Raw genomic sequence first — 17,864 nt, 5'->3', positions numbered from 1 at the left:
TCAGGTGGCCGCGCGCAAGGCCTGCGGCTCAGACGTGGGCTTCGGGGACAAGTCCCAGGCCATCCTGTTCCCCAGAACCTGGGCCCTTCAGCCCGGAGTAGTTGGCCTTCCCTTCGCGGTTGGGGGGCGGTGGGCTGGCTCCCCGCCTCCGAGGAGGAGGGGAGGAAGGAGGAGCCGGGTGGGGCGTGTCACGCGAAGGAGCGCCGGGCGCCCGGTGCGGCCCCCTAGGAAGTGGATTTGACCGCTCCGGATCCAACCCGGCTTCCAGGTTTTCTCCCGGCCCGGCCCAGCGTGCTCCCGCCTGTCTCCGGCCCCCCCGACGCCCGCCCCCTCCCCCCGAGTGCCGCCCGCTTGGCCAAGTTTGCGGAGCGTCGCAGCGCACGCCGGCCAGTCAATCAGCGGCAGAGCTGGGAAGGGCATAGCCGCGCGGCGGAGGGCAGAGTCAGCCGAGCCGAGTCCAGCTGGACGAGCGGACCAGCGCAGGGCAGCCCAAGCCGCGCGCAGCGAACGCCCGCCGCCGCCAACACCCTCCGCGGTCCCCGCGGCGCCTGCCACCCTTCCCTCCTTCCCCACGTCCCCGCCTCGCCGGCCAGCCAGCTTGCCGGGTTCGCTGCCCCGCGGAACCCCGAGGTCACCGGCCCTCGCCTCTGCTTCCCTGGGCCGCGCGCAGCCTCCACGTCCTCCTTCTCCTCCTTTTCCCCTGGCCCGGCGCCTGGCACCGGGGACCCTTGCCTGACGCGAGGCCCAGCTCTACTTTTTGCCCCGCGTCTCCTCCGCCTGCTCGCCTGTTCCACCAACTCCACCTCCTTCTCCCTCTAGCTCCACTCGCTAGTCCCCGACTCCACCAGCCCTCGGCCCGCTGCCGTAGCGCCGCTTCCCGTCCAGTCCCAAAGGTGGGAACGCGTCCGCCCCGGCCCGCACCATGGCACGGTTCGGCTTGCCCGCGCTTCTCTGCACCCTGGCAGTGCTCAACGCCTTGCTGCAGGCTGCCGAGCTCAAGTCGAAAAGTTGCTCGGAAGTGCGACGTCTTTACGTGTCCAAAGGCTTCAACAAGAACGATGCCCCCCTCCACGAGATCAACGGTAGGTGGGCACCCCCGGGAGGTGGGCGTAGAGACCGACACCGCGGGAAGGTGGCTGCAACCCCCTTCCCCCGCCCCGCCGCCCTCAGCGCTGGACGCAGGTACACTAGAGGGAGAAATGGGCAGTCGAGAGAGCAGGAGCGAGCGAGAGAGCCAGGCAGCCCGGGCGCAGGACGTTCCCCGCGGGCGCGGCGCTCCCCGCCTCCAGCACTGCGAGCGGAGGGGAGCCGCCGGGTTGCCCGGTGCCACTGTCGCGCTCCGCTCCCCACCCCCGCTCCCCCTCCCCCCTGCATTATTCGCCGTCCCGGGAAGCCCCTGGGGATTCTGGCCCTCAAAGTGCGTGTTACCGGCTCCCTCGCCTTTTCCGGGTTGAACTCCTTATAGGACGCCCCGCTTTGTTGTATGGGTGACCACGAGAGGTCAGGTGGGGGTGGAGGTCGCCAGTGGGGTGTGGTGGAGGGAAACCTTCCGGAGCTTGCTAGATTCTGGGGGTCGCAAAACGTGGAACTTGAATTGATGTTTCATTGATGTTTTTTTAAAACTCTCTCCCCGCCTCTCTTGCACCGCTGACACGGATTAGGAGTTTTAGTAGCCGCAACGGCTTTAGAAGTCGCCTTTAAAAAGCAAACGACTACCCCCACTCTCCACCCCTCCAAACCCTGACTTTTGGGAACTCTCCTACTTTCCGGAAGGTATCGGACCAGAGGAGTATTTTTCCCCTCTTTCTTTTTTCTTACCTCGTTTTAAGGGTTAATTGCACTTTCAATTACAGACCTTTGAAAGGACTGATTACAGGAAACCTGAATCTCAGTTTGGAGATGGTTATGCAAATAGAGACGGCTTAGCCTGTGAAAAAGTTCACCGGATTTTGGAGCCGGTGGGGTGGGATGGGGGCGTGTATGGGGGTATTTGTGAAAGCCTCTCTCGGAGCGCTGGGGAGGCAGCGTTCGGCGGGTGCCCTGCATCCTTCCTAGCGAGGCCGGCGGCGGTGTCCGGCCGGGTCCCCTTCGGGTCGCACTCTCTTCTTAGCAGCCGCCAACTGTTGCGCGCAGCTCCGCCGGCCGCGCAGGTAGCCCGTTCGCCCTGGGGGCTCAGAAAGCACCATGAATCTAGCTGGCTGGTGGCCAGCGTAATCTAACGGAGGAGTGAGAGATTCGAGCCCAGGGGGCCGAGCCTCCACTCCGAACCTTTCATGGAAGTGAGTGGAGCGCGCCTTTGCCTTGCCGTGCTGGTCTCCGGGTGGGGCAGGCAGCCAGCAAAGGAAATACTGTAATTTCAACCAGGCGCTTCCAAAGGCTTAGGAAGATTTGGGGGTCATTTTTTGGAAGGGCTATTAATAACCTTGGAGATTAAGTGCAGTCATCAATTACATATAAATTACAAAGATAATTGAGGGAAGTTGTTGGGAACTTTTGGAGTGTAACTGGCATCTGTCTAGAAATAGAACCGAAGAAATTGTTGGAGCAGCCCAGGCGCCCACTGCACCTTGGCAGTTACCAAATAACATGCTCACTACTGATTAGACACTGTTTGCCCTTCAGCTGCCTGTCTTTTCGGGAGCTCAAGTATGTCCTCAAAGCGGCACGATTTTATTGGTTGTAGAGCCCTGAAAAGCCCTCTTTCTTTCCCTTCCTCCCGCCCCGCCAGAAAAAAAATGAAGTGAACCAGCAGCCGCTGAAGCTTGGGGGCTCTGCAGGTCAAACCTGGGGCCTTTGTGCCCTGCACAGTTTGGGCCTGGGCACAGTGGAGATGATTGGCGTGAAGGTTACAGTTGTCATTCCCACATTTTGAAGGGGTAGATGCAGCTCTGCACTTAATGGGAATGTGACAAGGTTTCATCTTCTGCTCATGCAAACAATATGTGCCTTTGATATTGACTGCAGGCATTCAGCGAGTGGGGTTGTGAAATTGCCCTCCCCAGTTTCCCCAGCTTTACTCTGTGCAGTCTTTCGCTGTGGCAGGGCATCTTCCCCAGCCAGCATCTCAGGAGAAAGCAAGCTTGAAGGGTGCTCAGAGACTCTGTGCTGCGTGTTCCCTTTGATTGTCATCATCCCCAGAAATCACCTGAGGGATATTTTGCATATATGTCTATCTGGACATTCCCCCATGCCAAAGATAGGGGAGTTATTAGTGACCAGCAGCAGGAAATGGAAGCTAATGTGCTCACACCCAAAACATTTTATTCTTTTTGTCTTGTCCTTCATCTCCCTCCCAGGGCTGCTGCTTTTATTTCCCCTTTTGAATGACCTACTGGACTGCATTCTCCTGAGGAACAAAGGAAGTGCCTTTTTAGCTGGAATCCTTGGAAGACCACCAAGGACTTTAGCTCATGCAGTGCAATTTCGCACCACTTTCAACAATAACAAAAATGCATGACTGAATGGCTCAAAAATGTGGAGTGTTAGAGGCATTCATTTGAGTGTAGGACACTGTCACAACACAGACGGACCCAAGTAAATACCTTTAGACGGCCAGTATAGAAACAGGCGTAATCTTTACCATTGCCCTGGCCTCTCCAGATGCATACATTAGCCTTGTCTTCTCTGGGCTACACTCAGATAATTTTGGTCATTTTTTTAAGGGGGATAGTCAATATAGTGACTTGTATTCAGCCTAGGTCTGAATGGATTAATTGCCAGGCACTTTCCCTGGGATGGGGGATGTGCTTTTTTCAGTGCAAAACACCCAAGATCATTTTCCAGGTGAAGTATCACAAAGTCTGGGTTCCTAGCTCATTGAACCCCAGGCTCAGCCCAAGTTTAATATTTTATTCCAGATGGCCTTGCACTTGCCTTCTAGAGGTTTGAACAGGCTTTAAGAATACTCCATGTTCTGGAGGAGTCTCAGTCTTTATGATCATAGTTAGGATAATCTGATGTGCTCTCAAGGGTGTCAGGGAGTACATCATGCTGACAGGGCTTCCAACTGAGGTCCTGCATTGCCTGTCTGCTTGACCCCTGTACTTTTCAAATAATGCTGAGCCCAGGTGCCATGATCAAAAGGGATCTTTAACACAAAGGTTATGTTTTTGTTCAGATTTCAATGGCCATGTGTTTTTGGAGCGCCTACTATGTGCAGTATCTTCTGCTCAGCATTGTGGAGACAGCAAGAAAGGCAGGAGGGGCTTCTGCCACTAGGACCTTTCCTGTTAGTAGGGAGATAAACCAGGCACACACAAAATTAGAATACAACACTGTGGTGATAAGTGCCATACAAGTGATACAGATGACAAGAAGGGAGTGCCCAGGCATTTCAAAGACAGAAGGGATTTAGGACTCTAATACTATAGAATATTAACTGGGTAAAGCTAGTTCACTAGTAAAAATGAAAATGCTAATAATAATAAGTTTAAAAATCTAACCATTTTCGTTATGCCTCCCTCCATAAAGACAAAGGAAAGGTAAAGGGTATGCAACAATGGGCATTTTATTACTCATCTATGTTGAAATTGTTTTTAAGAGTGAGGCAATGGGTTAGAAGCATTCATGAACTTGCCAAAGGTCCTCTTCACAATGACATTGAATGATACTCAGAACTTTGTGCCCTAGTTGCAGTTTTGGAGTTTTTATTTCTTGTTCCGTTTTGTGTTCATGAGCAATGCACTGTGTTCATGAGCAATGCCCACACACACACATACATATGTACATGCACAAAGGATTCCAGGACTCCTATAAGCTGTTATGACTACGTGGAAAAAAAGTGCATGTGTATGTGTGTTGGAGAGGTAGCAATACTTTCTAATAGTGAGTTGATTATATATGACATACAGCATGTGTCTTTAAGATTTGTAGTCCCCCTTCCCCACCTTAAGTAATGTGTTGGATTTTGCAATGAATTTGTGACCTCCTGTTTTGTTGGAATCATCAGTTTGGCTCTGTGTTTCACTTGGGAAGGGTCAAATTGAACCATAGGGCCTATCACTGTAGAAATTGTCCCAAGTAGTTTACAGGAGGTATCTTCTGGACATGTTCAAAAAAAAATTTAGTAAAAGTTCTGGCTTATGCAGCTCCATCTCTGGTTAGAACATACAAATATAAAATGTCTGATTCAGCATAATTACTGTTTTCCTTTTTTATTTGATTCACGTTGGGTTGCATGCAATTTCAGGATTAACTGGAGACTAGACTGAGGAATGAAAAAGGAAGTTTTTTGTTATCTATACAAGGGAAACAACATTGGTGTTAATCTGAGGCAGTTGGAAGTGAGTCTCTCTGGCTCCCCAATGACATTAACTGTTTTAGCACTGAGGTTTTTTTCTCACTTATGTTTTAAAAAATGTATTTTGGCCTCATGATAAGGGTTCGTAGCTATCGAATGCTTTCTCTGGGCCTGGCCCTATACCAAGGAACTTACATGATTCTCTCATTTAAAACCCACAACAACCATATGACATCAGAATTATCTCCATTTTACAGACAAGAAAACAGATTCAAAGGGATTATGAAATATGTCCACAATCTTATAGCTAGTGAATGACAGAGGTGGGATTTGAACCCAGGTCTTATTTGTTCTAGGGTGTAGTTCATGCTATGTTATACAGATAGTAAGACAAGAAAGTACCTTCTTTATTCCCATAGAAGTTGTTGAGATATAAACTATGGGAGGACCTTCAGCTAACTAGTAAGGGACCATCATCAAAACAGCACAATTTTCGCATTATAGTGGAGAGGATCCAGTCATATCTGGATCAAACACAGACATAGACAATCTAGTGTTAATGGTAGAAGGAATATAAATTGTATTTCCTGGACAATACAATTGAGGAGCCAATGAGGGATTCTGAGGGAGGGGAATGTCGTCAGTCAAGCTGTTTTAGGAAGATAACTAGTGGCTCTTTGGGTTAAGGGTTGGCAAGGCAAGAGATAAAGACAGGGAGGTCTGTCAGCACACTCCCTTTTAAATAGTTCTTAACTGGTCTACCTGCCTCTTGTCTGTCTCCGCCTCCTAACTCCCTGTTCTATCCTGAACATTGACAGCTTAATTTCCTTACATCACTGCTTCGATTAGAGTCATTCCTGTGCTTTGAGCTTCAGTGGTTCCAAGCATCTCAAATTATACTTCTTTCATTGAGTCACTTGTGAACTTGCCAGGGTTATGTGCCTGCTTCTTCCTAATTCCCTGTTGGAACCAGATCCATGGTCTTTGTACATAACTGCCTTGTTTTATAGCTAACTGTTTGTGCAGGCACGTGTTTGTCTTCTCTCCTCAACTGGAAGCAACTTGAGGGCAAAGATGGCAACTTCGGGTCTTGTCTATAGGTAGCAGTACCAAGTGTGGTAGGTCAGTGCAATATTTGTTAAACAAGTGGGAGAATGACATAGATAATTCTATTGTGTTTTCTGTCAGGACACTAGTGCTGTAATGAGATTATACTGCCTTGATAGATTGTCATTCCATGGTCTGTTTATCTCCTAGGAATCTTTTGGATCTAAACACTATTTTTTTTTTTTTTTAAGATCGGCTCTCACTGTCGCCCAGACTGGAGTGCAGTGGAGTGATCTTGCCTCATCTCAACCTCTGCCTTCCAGGCTCAAGTAATTCTCCTGCCTCAGCCTCCAGAGTAGTTGGGATTATAGGCATGAGCCACTACCGCCTGGCTATTTTTTTTTTTTTTGAGACTGAGTCTCTGTTGCCCAGGCTGGATTGCAGTCACGTGATCTCAGCTCACTGCAGTCTCCACCTCCTAAGTTCAAAGGATTCTCCTGCCTCAGCCTCCCGAATAGCTGGGATTATAGGCGTGTGCCACCATACCTGGCTAATTTTTGTATTTTTAGTAGAGACGTGGTTTCACCATGTTGGCCAGGCTGGTTTTGAGCTCCTGACCTCAAATGATCCAGCCTCCCAAAGTGCTGGAATTACAGGCATGAACCACCGTTCCAGGCCTGGATCTAAACACTTTGAATGAAATAAATTTAAAGTAAATCTGCGTATGTTGGTATAGCTTGGAGGACATTTTTATTCTTTTGGGGGAGTGCTTGTCTTTACCACTTCATTAATAACTGAATGCTTATAGGATTTTTTTTTTTTTTTTCTGAGACGGAGTTTTGCTCTTGTTGCCCAGGCTGGAGTGCAATGGCATGATCACAGCTCACCACCACTTCCACCTCCTGAGTTCAAGCGATTCTCCTGCCTCAGCCTCCAGAGTAGCTGGGATTACAGGCATGCACCACCACACCCGGCTAATTTTGTATTTTTAGTAGAGATGGGGTTTCTCCATGTTGGTCAGGTTGGTCTTGAACTCCTGACCTCAGGTGATTCGCCCACCTTGGCCTCCCAAAGTGCTGGGATTAAAGGCATGAGCTGCTGCACTGGCCAGGATTTTTTCAGAAAGATTCAGAATTGTTTTTCTTAATGCCTTGAGATATACTTCTTTAAAGAATGAACGGTTGAGACTGTTGTAATTAGGCAATTTGGGGCAAATTTACCACATTAGATTCAGAACATAGAGTTTGTTCAGTGTGCATCAGTTACCTTTTAACACAAAAAAACTCAAGTTTATTGTCTTTACCAAGAAGAACACAAGCTTTGAAGGGTATCAGAATATTTTATATAAATAAACAGACATACTAAAATACAAACAGGTAAAAACTAGCATTTTCAAATCTACTTGGTTAAACATCTGTTGCTTACTGTAGAGAACATGAAAGTGCAGAAAATTCATGAAGCGATTCCATCCTGGAGGTAATTTGAAATATTATGTTTAAGTTCTGATGCATTTAATTCAGCAATCTGGTGGGAGAGAAAAATCAAAGAGCTGCATCAGCCAGGTATTCAACTTTTGAAAAAGAAACTCTAACAAATGTTAGAAATTAGGGGAAAAAATTGAATGGGAGAGTTAAAAAAGTCAATAACCTCCAGGAAGCCTGGAAACTATGTAAAAACATCTTATTGGAAGCCCAGATAAATGTGTGCCAGACATCAAAAAGACCAACTGCTTGGGGGAAGATAAAAAGAACCCGGCATGACTAACTGGCAGAGTAGAAGAGGCTGCTTCAGGGAAAAAGGCATCTTTCACAAAATAGAAGGAGTTTAAGCCAGAAGAGGGAAGTCCACTAGGTTTGACAAGGTTCAGGTACAAACTAGAAATTAAGTGGGCTGACAGAGAATTGAAGTTGAACCTTGCAAGGGATTTGAAAGATGGCCTGTGCGATAATAATGGTGAAAAGAGTAGGTTGAGTCCAACCTATCTGAGGAGAAGCAGTATGGCTTCTTTAAGGGTAAACCGTGCCTGATTGATCTCTCAGGGTTCTTTGTGAGAAAAAAAAGCATGAGGATACAGGGAAACAGACATACATCATTTAGGTTATAAAAAATTATGCAATGGGATTCTAAGGCAAGGAATATTCAGAAAATGTATTTACTTTGAGATAGGTGGGGATAGTTGGACAGAGAGGAAGAGTGAAGGAGGGAAGAGACTCCACTGTTGTAGATGGAGTAGTTTACGTGGAAAAGACATGGCTTATTGGAATGAGTAGTTCTAGACTAACTCTGGCAAATTAGTTGTCAAATACCTTTGGTGAAGTTCTTCCCTCTTTGAAAAATGGGGTGAAATTGAACCACCTGGCACCTGGGGAGATTTTAAAATATACTAATACCTGGGTACCATCCCATACCAATGAAATAATACTTTCTTCAGGAGGGACGAGGCCATGGATGGATGGATGGATGGATGTGTGTGTGTGTGTGTGTGTGTGTGTGTATATTTTTTTAAAATTAATTTATTTTGTTTGACATGGAGTCTTGCTCTTGTCACTCAGGCTGCAGTGCAATGGCGTGATCTCAACTTACTGTAGCCTCCACCTCCTGGGTTCAAGCAATCCTTCTGCCTCAGCCTCCCGAGTAGCTGGGACTACAGGTGTGTGCTGCCACGCCCGGCTAATTTTTGTATTTTTAGTGGAGATGGGGATTCACCATGTTGGCCAGGCTGGTCTTGAACTCCTGGCCTAAAGTGATCCACCCACCTTGGCCTCCCAAAGTGCTGGTGTTACAGGCGTGAGCCACTGTGCCTGGCCCATGGTAGATTTTTTTTTTAATTAAAAAAAAAATTTTTTTTGAGACAAAGTCTTGCTCTGTCGCCAAGGCTGGGTGAAATGGCATGATCTCCACTCACTGTAACCTCCGCCTCCTGAGTTCAAGTGATTCTCCTGCCTCAGCCTCCCGAGTAGCCGGGATTACAGGCGTGCACCACCATTCCTGGCTAATTTTTTATATTTTTAGTAGAGACAGGGTTTCACCATGTTGGCCAGGCTGGTTCTGAACTCCTGACCTCATGATCTGCCCACCTCGGCCTCCCACAGTGCTGGGATTACAGGCGTAAGCCACCATGCCCGGCCTAGTTCCCTTCCATCTCTGAGATTCTGTTATTCTAAATTTTCCAATGAGATTCATCACGAAGTGTTGTTTGAGATAAAGCCTTTAGTTTAGACTCAGTGCATGATTGTTTTAATTTTGGCTAACTTGGATTTAAGAGAAAGGTGTGTCAAACATGGAGGAAAATATTTTCAATCAAGATATAAGTGTGAACCACAACTGGGTGATGCTTTGCTGCAGGTAGAGACATAAGACAAGGACAATGAGAATGTTTTGGAAAGAATTAGAAAGGAATCCAGCCTTGCTGTCATTTATTGATTAAGTGTCAACATGCTAGGTGATACTTCTTCCCTTTTTCTTTATTGGTAAAATTTAAAAAATCTCTTCATCCCTTACTTTAATGTCCTCTTTGCCATGTGTTTATTCTCTTCAAGTATCTTATCAAGAAATAGAAGTACAGTAAATCCCTAGGCTTCTAGCTGGTGTAACCGTCCAGAACACAGCTGGGAATGTGGAAGTAAGCAGAAAAGCCAAATGATGGAAACAGCTGTCATAAAGCCCATGCATTCTATGTGGAGAAAAGGCCTTCAGAAATTTATTATCAGCAATTATTGAATGACTCCTGTATCCAGAGCAGTATGCTGGGTGCAGGGGATTCCAAGAGGTGTCAAGCAGGAATCAAGCTTTTGAGGAGCTTGCATTCAAATTAGGTAGATAGGGTTTATACGTGAGAAGATAAAATGCTTCAGTTATCCAGTTTCCCAGTCTATGGCAGATTAGAAGTAGCAAATGGTACTGGTTGGGGGCCGATGAGAATCACAGGAAGGGATTGTGTTGGAGGCAGGTAAGACTTGACATCTGGAAGAAGTGAGAGAGGACAGTTGGAGGGTGACCAGAAGCTGAACGGGAGACCCAGAACTTGGTGGTCTTGGCAGTTTGAGATCTCCTAGAATGGGCGAATGCTCAAAGCCACCTTTGTAACCATAACTATCGAGGGCACTAGTATATTTCATTATAGTATTAAATAATGGTGTTTGGCTTATTCTGATTTGAAAATTCAGAAAGTATATTTTAGAAAGAGTTCCATTACTGGGTGCGATGGCTCACGCCTGTAATCCCAGCACTTTGGGAGGCTGAGGTGGGCAGATCACCTGAGGTTGGGAGTTCGAGACCAGCCTGACCAACATGGAGAAACCACGTCTCTACTAAAAATACCAAAATTAGCCAGGCGTGGTGGCACATGCTTGTGATCCCAGCTACTCGGGAGGCTGAGGCAGGAGAATCACTTGAACCTGGGAGGTGGAGGTTGCAGTGAGCCGACATCGAGCCATTGTACTCCAGCTTGGGCAACAAGAGCGAAAGTCTGTCTCCAAAAAAAAAAAAAAGTTCTATTAGAAATATTCAAAATAGGAAAACTACCCTTTAAAAAAGGGGAAATTTAGTTAACTTACACATTTACCTATTTAGAGCACCCAGTTTCCCAACAGTGCTGGATCAACAAGGAGTCATTCTACATGTCACTTTGTCTTTTAATTTTAAAAAATATGTTAACGATTATATGTTATTAATTCAGTGGCTTTTTCACTGCAGAGCTTGTGGTTTATGATTTTGTTCCTCTGCACCTTCTTTTTTTTTTTTTTTTTTTTTTTTTTTTTTTTGAGACAGGGTCTTACTCTTTTGTCCAGGCTGGAATGCAGTGGCATGATCTCTGCTCACTGCAACCTCTGCCACCCAGGTTCAAGAGATTATCTTGCCTCAGCTTTACAAGTAGCTGTGATTATAGGCGTGCACCACCACGTCTGGCTAATTTTTATATTTTTAGTAGAGATGGGTTTTCACCATGTTGGCCAGGCTGGTCTCGAACTCCTGGCCTAAAGTGATTCCTCCTCAGCATCCCAAAGTGCTGGGACAGGCATGAGCCACCACGCCCAGCCCCTCTGCACCTTCTTTTGAAAGCCTTCTAGAACATCCAAGTTTGACTTAGTTCCTGATACTGTACTACCTGCTGTGGTCAGTTTAGGAAACTGACATTTTGACATGAAGTCAACAACAGTTGGTTCCTAGTTGAATTTTGAATTCACACATTTGAATATTGGTTTCCCTTGTAAACATTTACCAAACTAGGTAAATGTATAATCATAAGAAACACTAGAAGTTAAGGATAGTCTCTGTCTGTGTAGCTGTTTGAACCTTAAAAAAAAGCAAAGCTCGGCTGGGTGTTGGGCTCTCGCCTGTAATCACATAACTTTTGGAGGTCAATGCAGGCAGATCACTTGAGGCCAGGAGTTCAAGACCAGCCTGGCCAACATGGTGAAACCCCATCTCTACTAAAAATACAAAAATTAGCTGGGTGTGGTGGTGTGTACCTGGGATCCAGCTACTCAGGAGGCTGAGGCACAAGGATTGCTTGAACCCGGGAGGCAGAGATTGCAGCAAGAGGAGATCACACCACTGCACCCAGCCTGGGCGACAGAGTGAGACTCTGTCAAAAAAAAAAAAAAAAGTGTAGCTCTATGTGCCCTATCATGCCAGATCTGAAAGACCATGTATCCCTGGTTCTTATCACACTGCATGGCATGTGGTAGGTGCTCAAGAACCTTAAGCATGACTTTTTACTTCTGTACTCATTCCAGGATGAGATATTTTTATTCATATCTGTTATGGTCTTACTATATTCTTCCAAAATTCATATATTGAAATCCTTAGGATTTCACCTCAAGGTGATGGTGTTAGGAGGTGGAGCCTTTGGGAGGTAAACCCTCATGAATGTAGAGGCCCCAGAGAAAACCCTTGACACTTGTACCACATGAAATTATGATGAGAAGATGGCCCTCTATGAGGAAGCATGCCCTTACCAGAACCCAGTCTACCAGCATCGTGATCTTGGACTTCCTGGCCTCTAGGACTGCAAGCAATACATTTCTCTTGTTTAGAAGCCACCCAGTCTTTGGTATTTTGTTTTAGCAGCCCAAACAGGCTAAGATAACCCTTTATAAATCTAATTATTTTAAGCTGTCTCATTTTTTTTGTAACTTTTGCATACATTCAGTACTAGATGCCTAAGTAAGGAAAGGAAAAGGAAAACGTGTTGTCTTACCCCTTAACCTAGAGTGTGGTGTTCTTTCTTGGCTTGCTTGGAGGTGGGCGCTTAGTAGTTCATGTGGTTTGTTTTAATCCCGGTAGACAAATGGTTGCTACTTCTTATGCTGTCTGTTCCAGACATTCAGACATTAGCAGGAACTTGGCTGTGCCTGCAGAGGTTCTCTCTCTCTCTCTCTCTCTCTCTCTCTCTCTCTCTCTCTCTCTTTCCAGCCCAGGCTGGAGTGCAATGGCATAATCTCGGCTCACTGCAACCTCTGCCTCCTGGGTTCAAGTGATTCTCATGCCCCAGCCTCATGTGTAGCTGGGACTACAGGCACCTGCCACCATGCTCAGCTGATTTTGGTAGAGGCAGGTTTCACCATGTTAGCCGGGCTGGTCTTGAACCCCTGACCTCAGGTGATCTGCCTGCCTCGGCCTCCCAAAGTGCTGGGATTACAGGCATGAGCCACTGTACCTGGCCTCAGAGGTGCTTTTGGAAGAGGCTACCTTTGCCCCTTTTTGTTGCATCAGCCTTTCTACTAGGTGCTCGCTTCCGTCTTCTCCTGGAGGCTTGGGTCAGGGCTTGATCTCTGCTTCATCACAGCCATTCTTTTCATGCTAGTTCTTCCTTCACAAAGCCACTTTGTCAGTTTGGCTTTTGCAGGCCTCTTAAAGCCTGTCTTCTTTCTTCTGTTCACCTTCTGCCTACCAGAGCAGGCTGGAAGTTGTTTCTTTTGGATTGTAGATGTTTCCTTAGTTCACCAAACCCTTGACGTAGTCATCCCAGCAAGCATTAAGCCACCAGAATATTTTTTTTCCTTCAGTTATTGTTTCTATTTCACCACATGTTTGTCTCCATTGAGTTTTCAGTCTAGTGTTTGGTCAGAGATGAAAACAAAGCACTGTGTCCTTGCAAACTGCAGTGTAAAGCATGTGGTTAGCAGTTACTACTTGCAATGGTCCAGTCTGAGTGGGAGTATCATTTTTCTTGGCAGTGACTTCACAGAAAGTCTTGTTTTTTTGGTGCCAGAATAAGCAGTCATTACATTCCTTACAATTTATAGTCAAATTATTATCTACTATTGTTTAAAGTGCCTTAATTATAGACGATGTCCCCATGCAAAGATTTAAAAAAGTAAAATAAGACAACTTTTTACCAGTGTACTTTAGAAATGGTCCTTAAACATCACGCATCACCAGAATGTTGGAGGCTATGGTAAGGATTAGTTCTTTGTGTTTATGGGGATTTGTTTTTTAAAGGAGAGTAGTGAAATGAGTTTACTTTAAACTGAATTTGAATTAAATGCCCTCAGCTGGCTGGGTGGTTAATGTTCTGCCTTGTTGTTTACCCCCGGTTTGGAACTAGCTTTTCTTTCTGCCCTCTCAGATCTGATGGGCCTGGGCACATTCTAGGAGGCTCTTCTGGTAGGAGGTCAATGGATTATTAAGCAGTGAGGCAGTCTTAGAAGATGTTCTTGTATTCTTTAAGTTGGAAAGCAAATGATGAAATAACAACCTTCCAAAATAAGGGACTGCATCAATTTTCTTGTAATCTGAATGAAGATATAGGTGATTGGATGGGATATGTTTCAGCTTAGCTAATGTTTCATAATCTCTACCTTTGGGCTTTGCTTTCAAGATATATGTAAAATTTGTCATCTTACCATCTCAGTGACTACTATCCTGGTCTCACCCCTCATTACCTCTTGCCTGGATTATTGCAGTCGCCCATATCAGTTCCCCTGCTCTAGCTCTCTGGCTCTGGCTCTCGCCAGCTTGTGTTCTCAGCATAGCAGCCACTGTGATGGTATTCTCCTAAACTTAAATCAGATCATATCACTGCTTTGCTCAAAATGCTCCAATGGTTCCCCATGCCAACCAGAGTGAAAATTGAGGCTTATGAGCACATCTGCCTTCTCCTATGCCAGCCCACGAGGTCTTCTCTTCTCAGGCTTTATCTTTATCTAAGACCCCATCCCATTCTAGCCATGTTGGTCTCTGTTTTCCTTCAAGCACACCAGGCACGTTTAGGGGCCTTTGCACTTCGTATTTTCAATGCCTTGAACACCCGGCTGCCAGATAGCAGCATGGTTCACTCCTTCACATGTTTCGGGCCTTTGATTACCTGTCACCTTAATAGAGAAGCTTTTCCTGGTCTCTGTATAAAGTAGGATACTCCTCCCCTAAAAAAATAAAATAGGATACCCCCATACCCCCACCCCCTGCAGACACACACATATATTCATATACTTCGTCCTCCTTCCTCTCTGCTTTCTTCTTAGTTATCACCACCTGACCTGTGGGCAGGGGCTTTGCCTCTTTTATTCACTGCCCTATACTCAATGTCTACCACATTGGCTAATACTCAAAAATGTTTGTTGAATGAATACATGAATGAGTACTCCTTGCAAATAGGTTGCTCTTAGGCAAAAAGCTTTCAGAGGGCATAGTTGACTCTTTAGGACTTCTGAATATGAGATTATACATATGAACTGCCATCTGTAGAAAGGGGATGCCTAGGCTGGATTCATTCATTCAGCAGATATTTAGCTAGTGCCTATTAATTACTAGGCACTGGTGACAGAACAGTGAATAAAAAGGATACAAGCCAGGTCTCACCCTCATGCAGCTCACAGTCTAAATGGTGAGACAGACATTGAGTCATTCAATAATTCTGCAAATTGGAAATTAGTTACAGTTGTGATAACTACTTCCAAGGAGAAGCCCTTGGTCTTGGGTGTGGAGTAAGGGGATGGCAATCAGGGCAAAGCATAGTTTTCTTGAACATTATGGGCCTATAAGGCCTTCTCATTTTCTAGGAGTAGTGCTTTTTACATCATCACAAGCTCCTGCCCCCAGTGAATGGCCAGGGTTTGTGTTTCTGACAGTGGATCCTGAGATGAGTCCTAGAGCACTTATGCAGTGGTGCAGGGAAGATAGGCCTGAGTTATCCTGGCTTACATGGAACACTTTCTCTGGTTGCATATTGTGAACAAAAGTTCTCTGGAAAGGAATTTGGAGGAAAAAGATTTTATTCCAGTGAACAGTTTGTAAACTGGGGAGATACATCCTTCAGTGTAAAACAAAAGTGCACATTCCAGAGACCAAAGAGAGGATTCTGGTTTCTGGTTGTTTTTGTTTTGGGACAGAGTCTTGCTCTGTTGCCCAGGCTGGAGTGCAGTGGTGTGATCTCGGCTCACTGCAGCCTCTGCCTCCCAGGTTCGAACAATTCTCCCAATTCAGCCTCCCAAGTAGCTGGAACTACAGGTGCACACCACCACTCCTGGCTAATTTTTGTAGAGATGGGGTTTTGCCATGTTGGGCAGGCTGGACTCAGACTCCTGGCCTCAAGCGATCTGCCCACCTTGGGCTCCCAAAGTGTTGGGATTACAGGCGTGAGCCACTGTGCCTGGCTGGATTCTGGTTTTAGAGCAAAAGTTCACACCCAGGTTTCTAAGCAAGTGTTATGCAAATGAAAGACTGAAATTTGCTTAATTCCAATTGGTTGACTCAGCTGAGCCCTGATTGGTTTATACAAGTGAGCCCTGATTGGTTGGTACAGGTGAGCTCTGACTGGTTGCTTCAGGGGAGTTCTGAAAGTCCCAAAGTTAAACGGAGGTGGGTGTTTTCAGGAAACTCAGAGGAAGTGTGTCACCTTTCGTTAGCAAATGACCTCTTGGTTCTATTTTAAACTTAGGCCCAGTTAACCACTTGGGATCCAGCTTGAAGGATTGGCTCTTTCAGATTCACATTTGTTTACAATACTGTGGCCGTCATTTTAAGGATTGGGTTTACAGGGGCACTGGGAAATGCAAAGTTAACGCTTGTGTCACTTTGCACTGTTGTTTTCTGTTCTCTAGGTGGTCTGCAGAGGAACCAGACAATTAGTGCTAAAGCCTTTAGGCTTTTATGAAAGGTCTGAGTCCACTCTCATTTTCATAGAGACCACAGAAATACTGTCATTTGATTGGTGAGTGACTCAAGATGAAGCCTTCTGGCCCTGCAATAGTAAAACTCTGGTTTAGCAAAATAGGGATGGAATGCACCTGTCAGTTGGTAACAAGATTCCTTCCCTCTCCAAGCCTTTATCAATGGTGACTGAGTGTGCAGGTTGTCTCAAGGAGAGGAGGGTCCTGGCTGTGCTGGGAGCAAGTGCAGAGGCTGGCCAGGGAGTTTAGGATTGTAAGCAAATGCAGCCTGAGTGATAAGTCCTAGCAGTTATCATAACAGGATGGGAAGGAACCTTCCTTGCCACATGCTGCTGCTCTGAGAACAGAGTCTTCCGTATTTCAAGAAAGATTGTTTTTTCAGAATTTTAGATGAACACTGTGAGATAGTTCCCTATTTCTTTTCTTTTTTTCTTTTCTCTGAGACAGAGTCTCACTCTGTCACCTAGGCTAAAGTGCAGTGGCACAATCTTGTCTCACTGCAACTTCCACCTCCCAGGTTCAAGTGATTCTTCTGCCTCAGCCTCCCTAGTAACTGGGCTTACAGGTGCATGCTACCACACCTGGCTAATTTTGTATTTTTAGTAGAGGAGGGGTTTTACCACATTGGCCAGGCTGGTCTCGAACTCCTGACCTCAGGTGATCCACCCGTTTCAACCTCCCAAAGTGCTGGGATTGCAGGCGTGAGCCATGGCGCCTGACTGATAGATCCCTTTGTCTTAGTTTGTGCAGAAATTCAAAGTCCTAGTGAGGAACCCTGAGGCTAGGGTATGTATAGAGACACTAGCTTGGATGCCTGACAATTTTACCTAGAGGTACGTGAGTAGCTGTGACATCTCAGTGTTTCTGGGTTACAAGCAAGTGTTTTCAGCCATTTTCTAATGTGGACCCCTCTTCTGAAGGGCACACTACATAGCCATGACAAAGGCTGAAGCCCCAACCTCTCTATTTAATGCAGCGAACCGACTGCCTTGTTGTAAATTGGGAGCAAGTTTGTAGGCAAGGGGCGAGTTTGCTTAAATATGAAGACTAAGGTGGGCCCTACTTTAAATTTGAAGATTATGGCATATGCCCTATTTTAAATACTATAGGCTTACTATATTTTGTTCGTTTGAGACCAAGTCTCTCTCTGTCACCCAGGCTGGAGTGCAATGGGGCAATCTTGGCTCACGGCAACTTCTGCCTCAGCCTCCCAAGTAGCTGGGATTACAGGGGTGAGCCACCACCATGCCCAGCTGAGTTTTGGGTTTTTAGTAGAGACAGGGATTCACCATGTTGCCCAGGCTGGTCTCAAACTCCTGAGCTCAGGTGATCTGCCTGCCTTGGCCTCCCAAAGTGCTGGGATTACAGGCGTGAGCCACTGTGCCTGGCCTCAGCTTACTATTATTATAAGGGTAAGTTTTTTGATTAAGAATAGAAGTGTTTAATTTCTCTTCTAATGGTTC

General features: G+C 46.1%; 1 protein-coding gene across 2 annotated transcripts in view; it reads left to right on the top strand.

Annotated features, from left to right (window-relative positions):
* The first annotated feature begins 202 nt into the window (after positions 1 to 202).
* Positions 203 to 17,864, top strand: part of GPC4 (glypican 4) — a 116,349-nt gene continuing 98,687 nt past the window's right edge. The window contains exons 1-2 of one of the 2 annotated variants that reach the window (XM_030934667.1): positions 203 to 268; positions 820 to 1,082. In XM_030934667.1, coding sequence (XP_030790527.1) covers positions 923 to 1,082 — 160 coding nt within the window. In that variant the 5' untranslated portion in view covers positions 203 to 268; positions 820 to 922. Of the gene's footprint in view, positions 269 to 344; positions 1,083 to 17,864 lie in introns of those variants that run through there. The other variant, XM_010373380.2, reaches the window with a different exon arrangement.

This window comes from Rhinopithecus roxellana, chromosome 7 (genome assembly GCF_007565055.1).
Source record: "Rhinopithecus roxellana isolate Shanxi Qingling chromosome 7, ASM756505v1, whole genome shotgun sequence".
Lineage (NCBI taxonomy): Eukaryota > Metazoa > Chordata > Mammalia > Primates > Cercopithecidae > Rhinopithecus > Rhinopithecus roxellana.
This window is presented reverse-complemented; position numbering and strand designations above follow the sequence as displayed.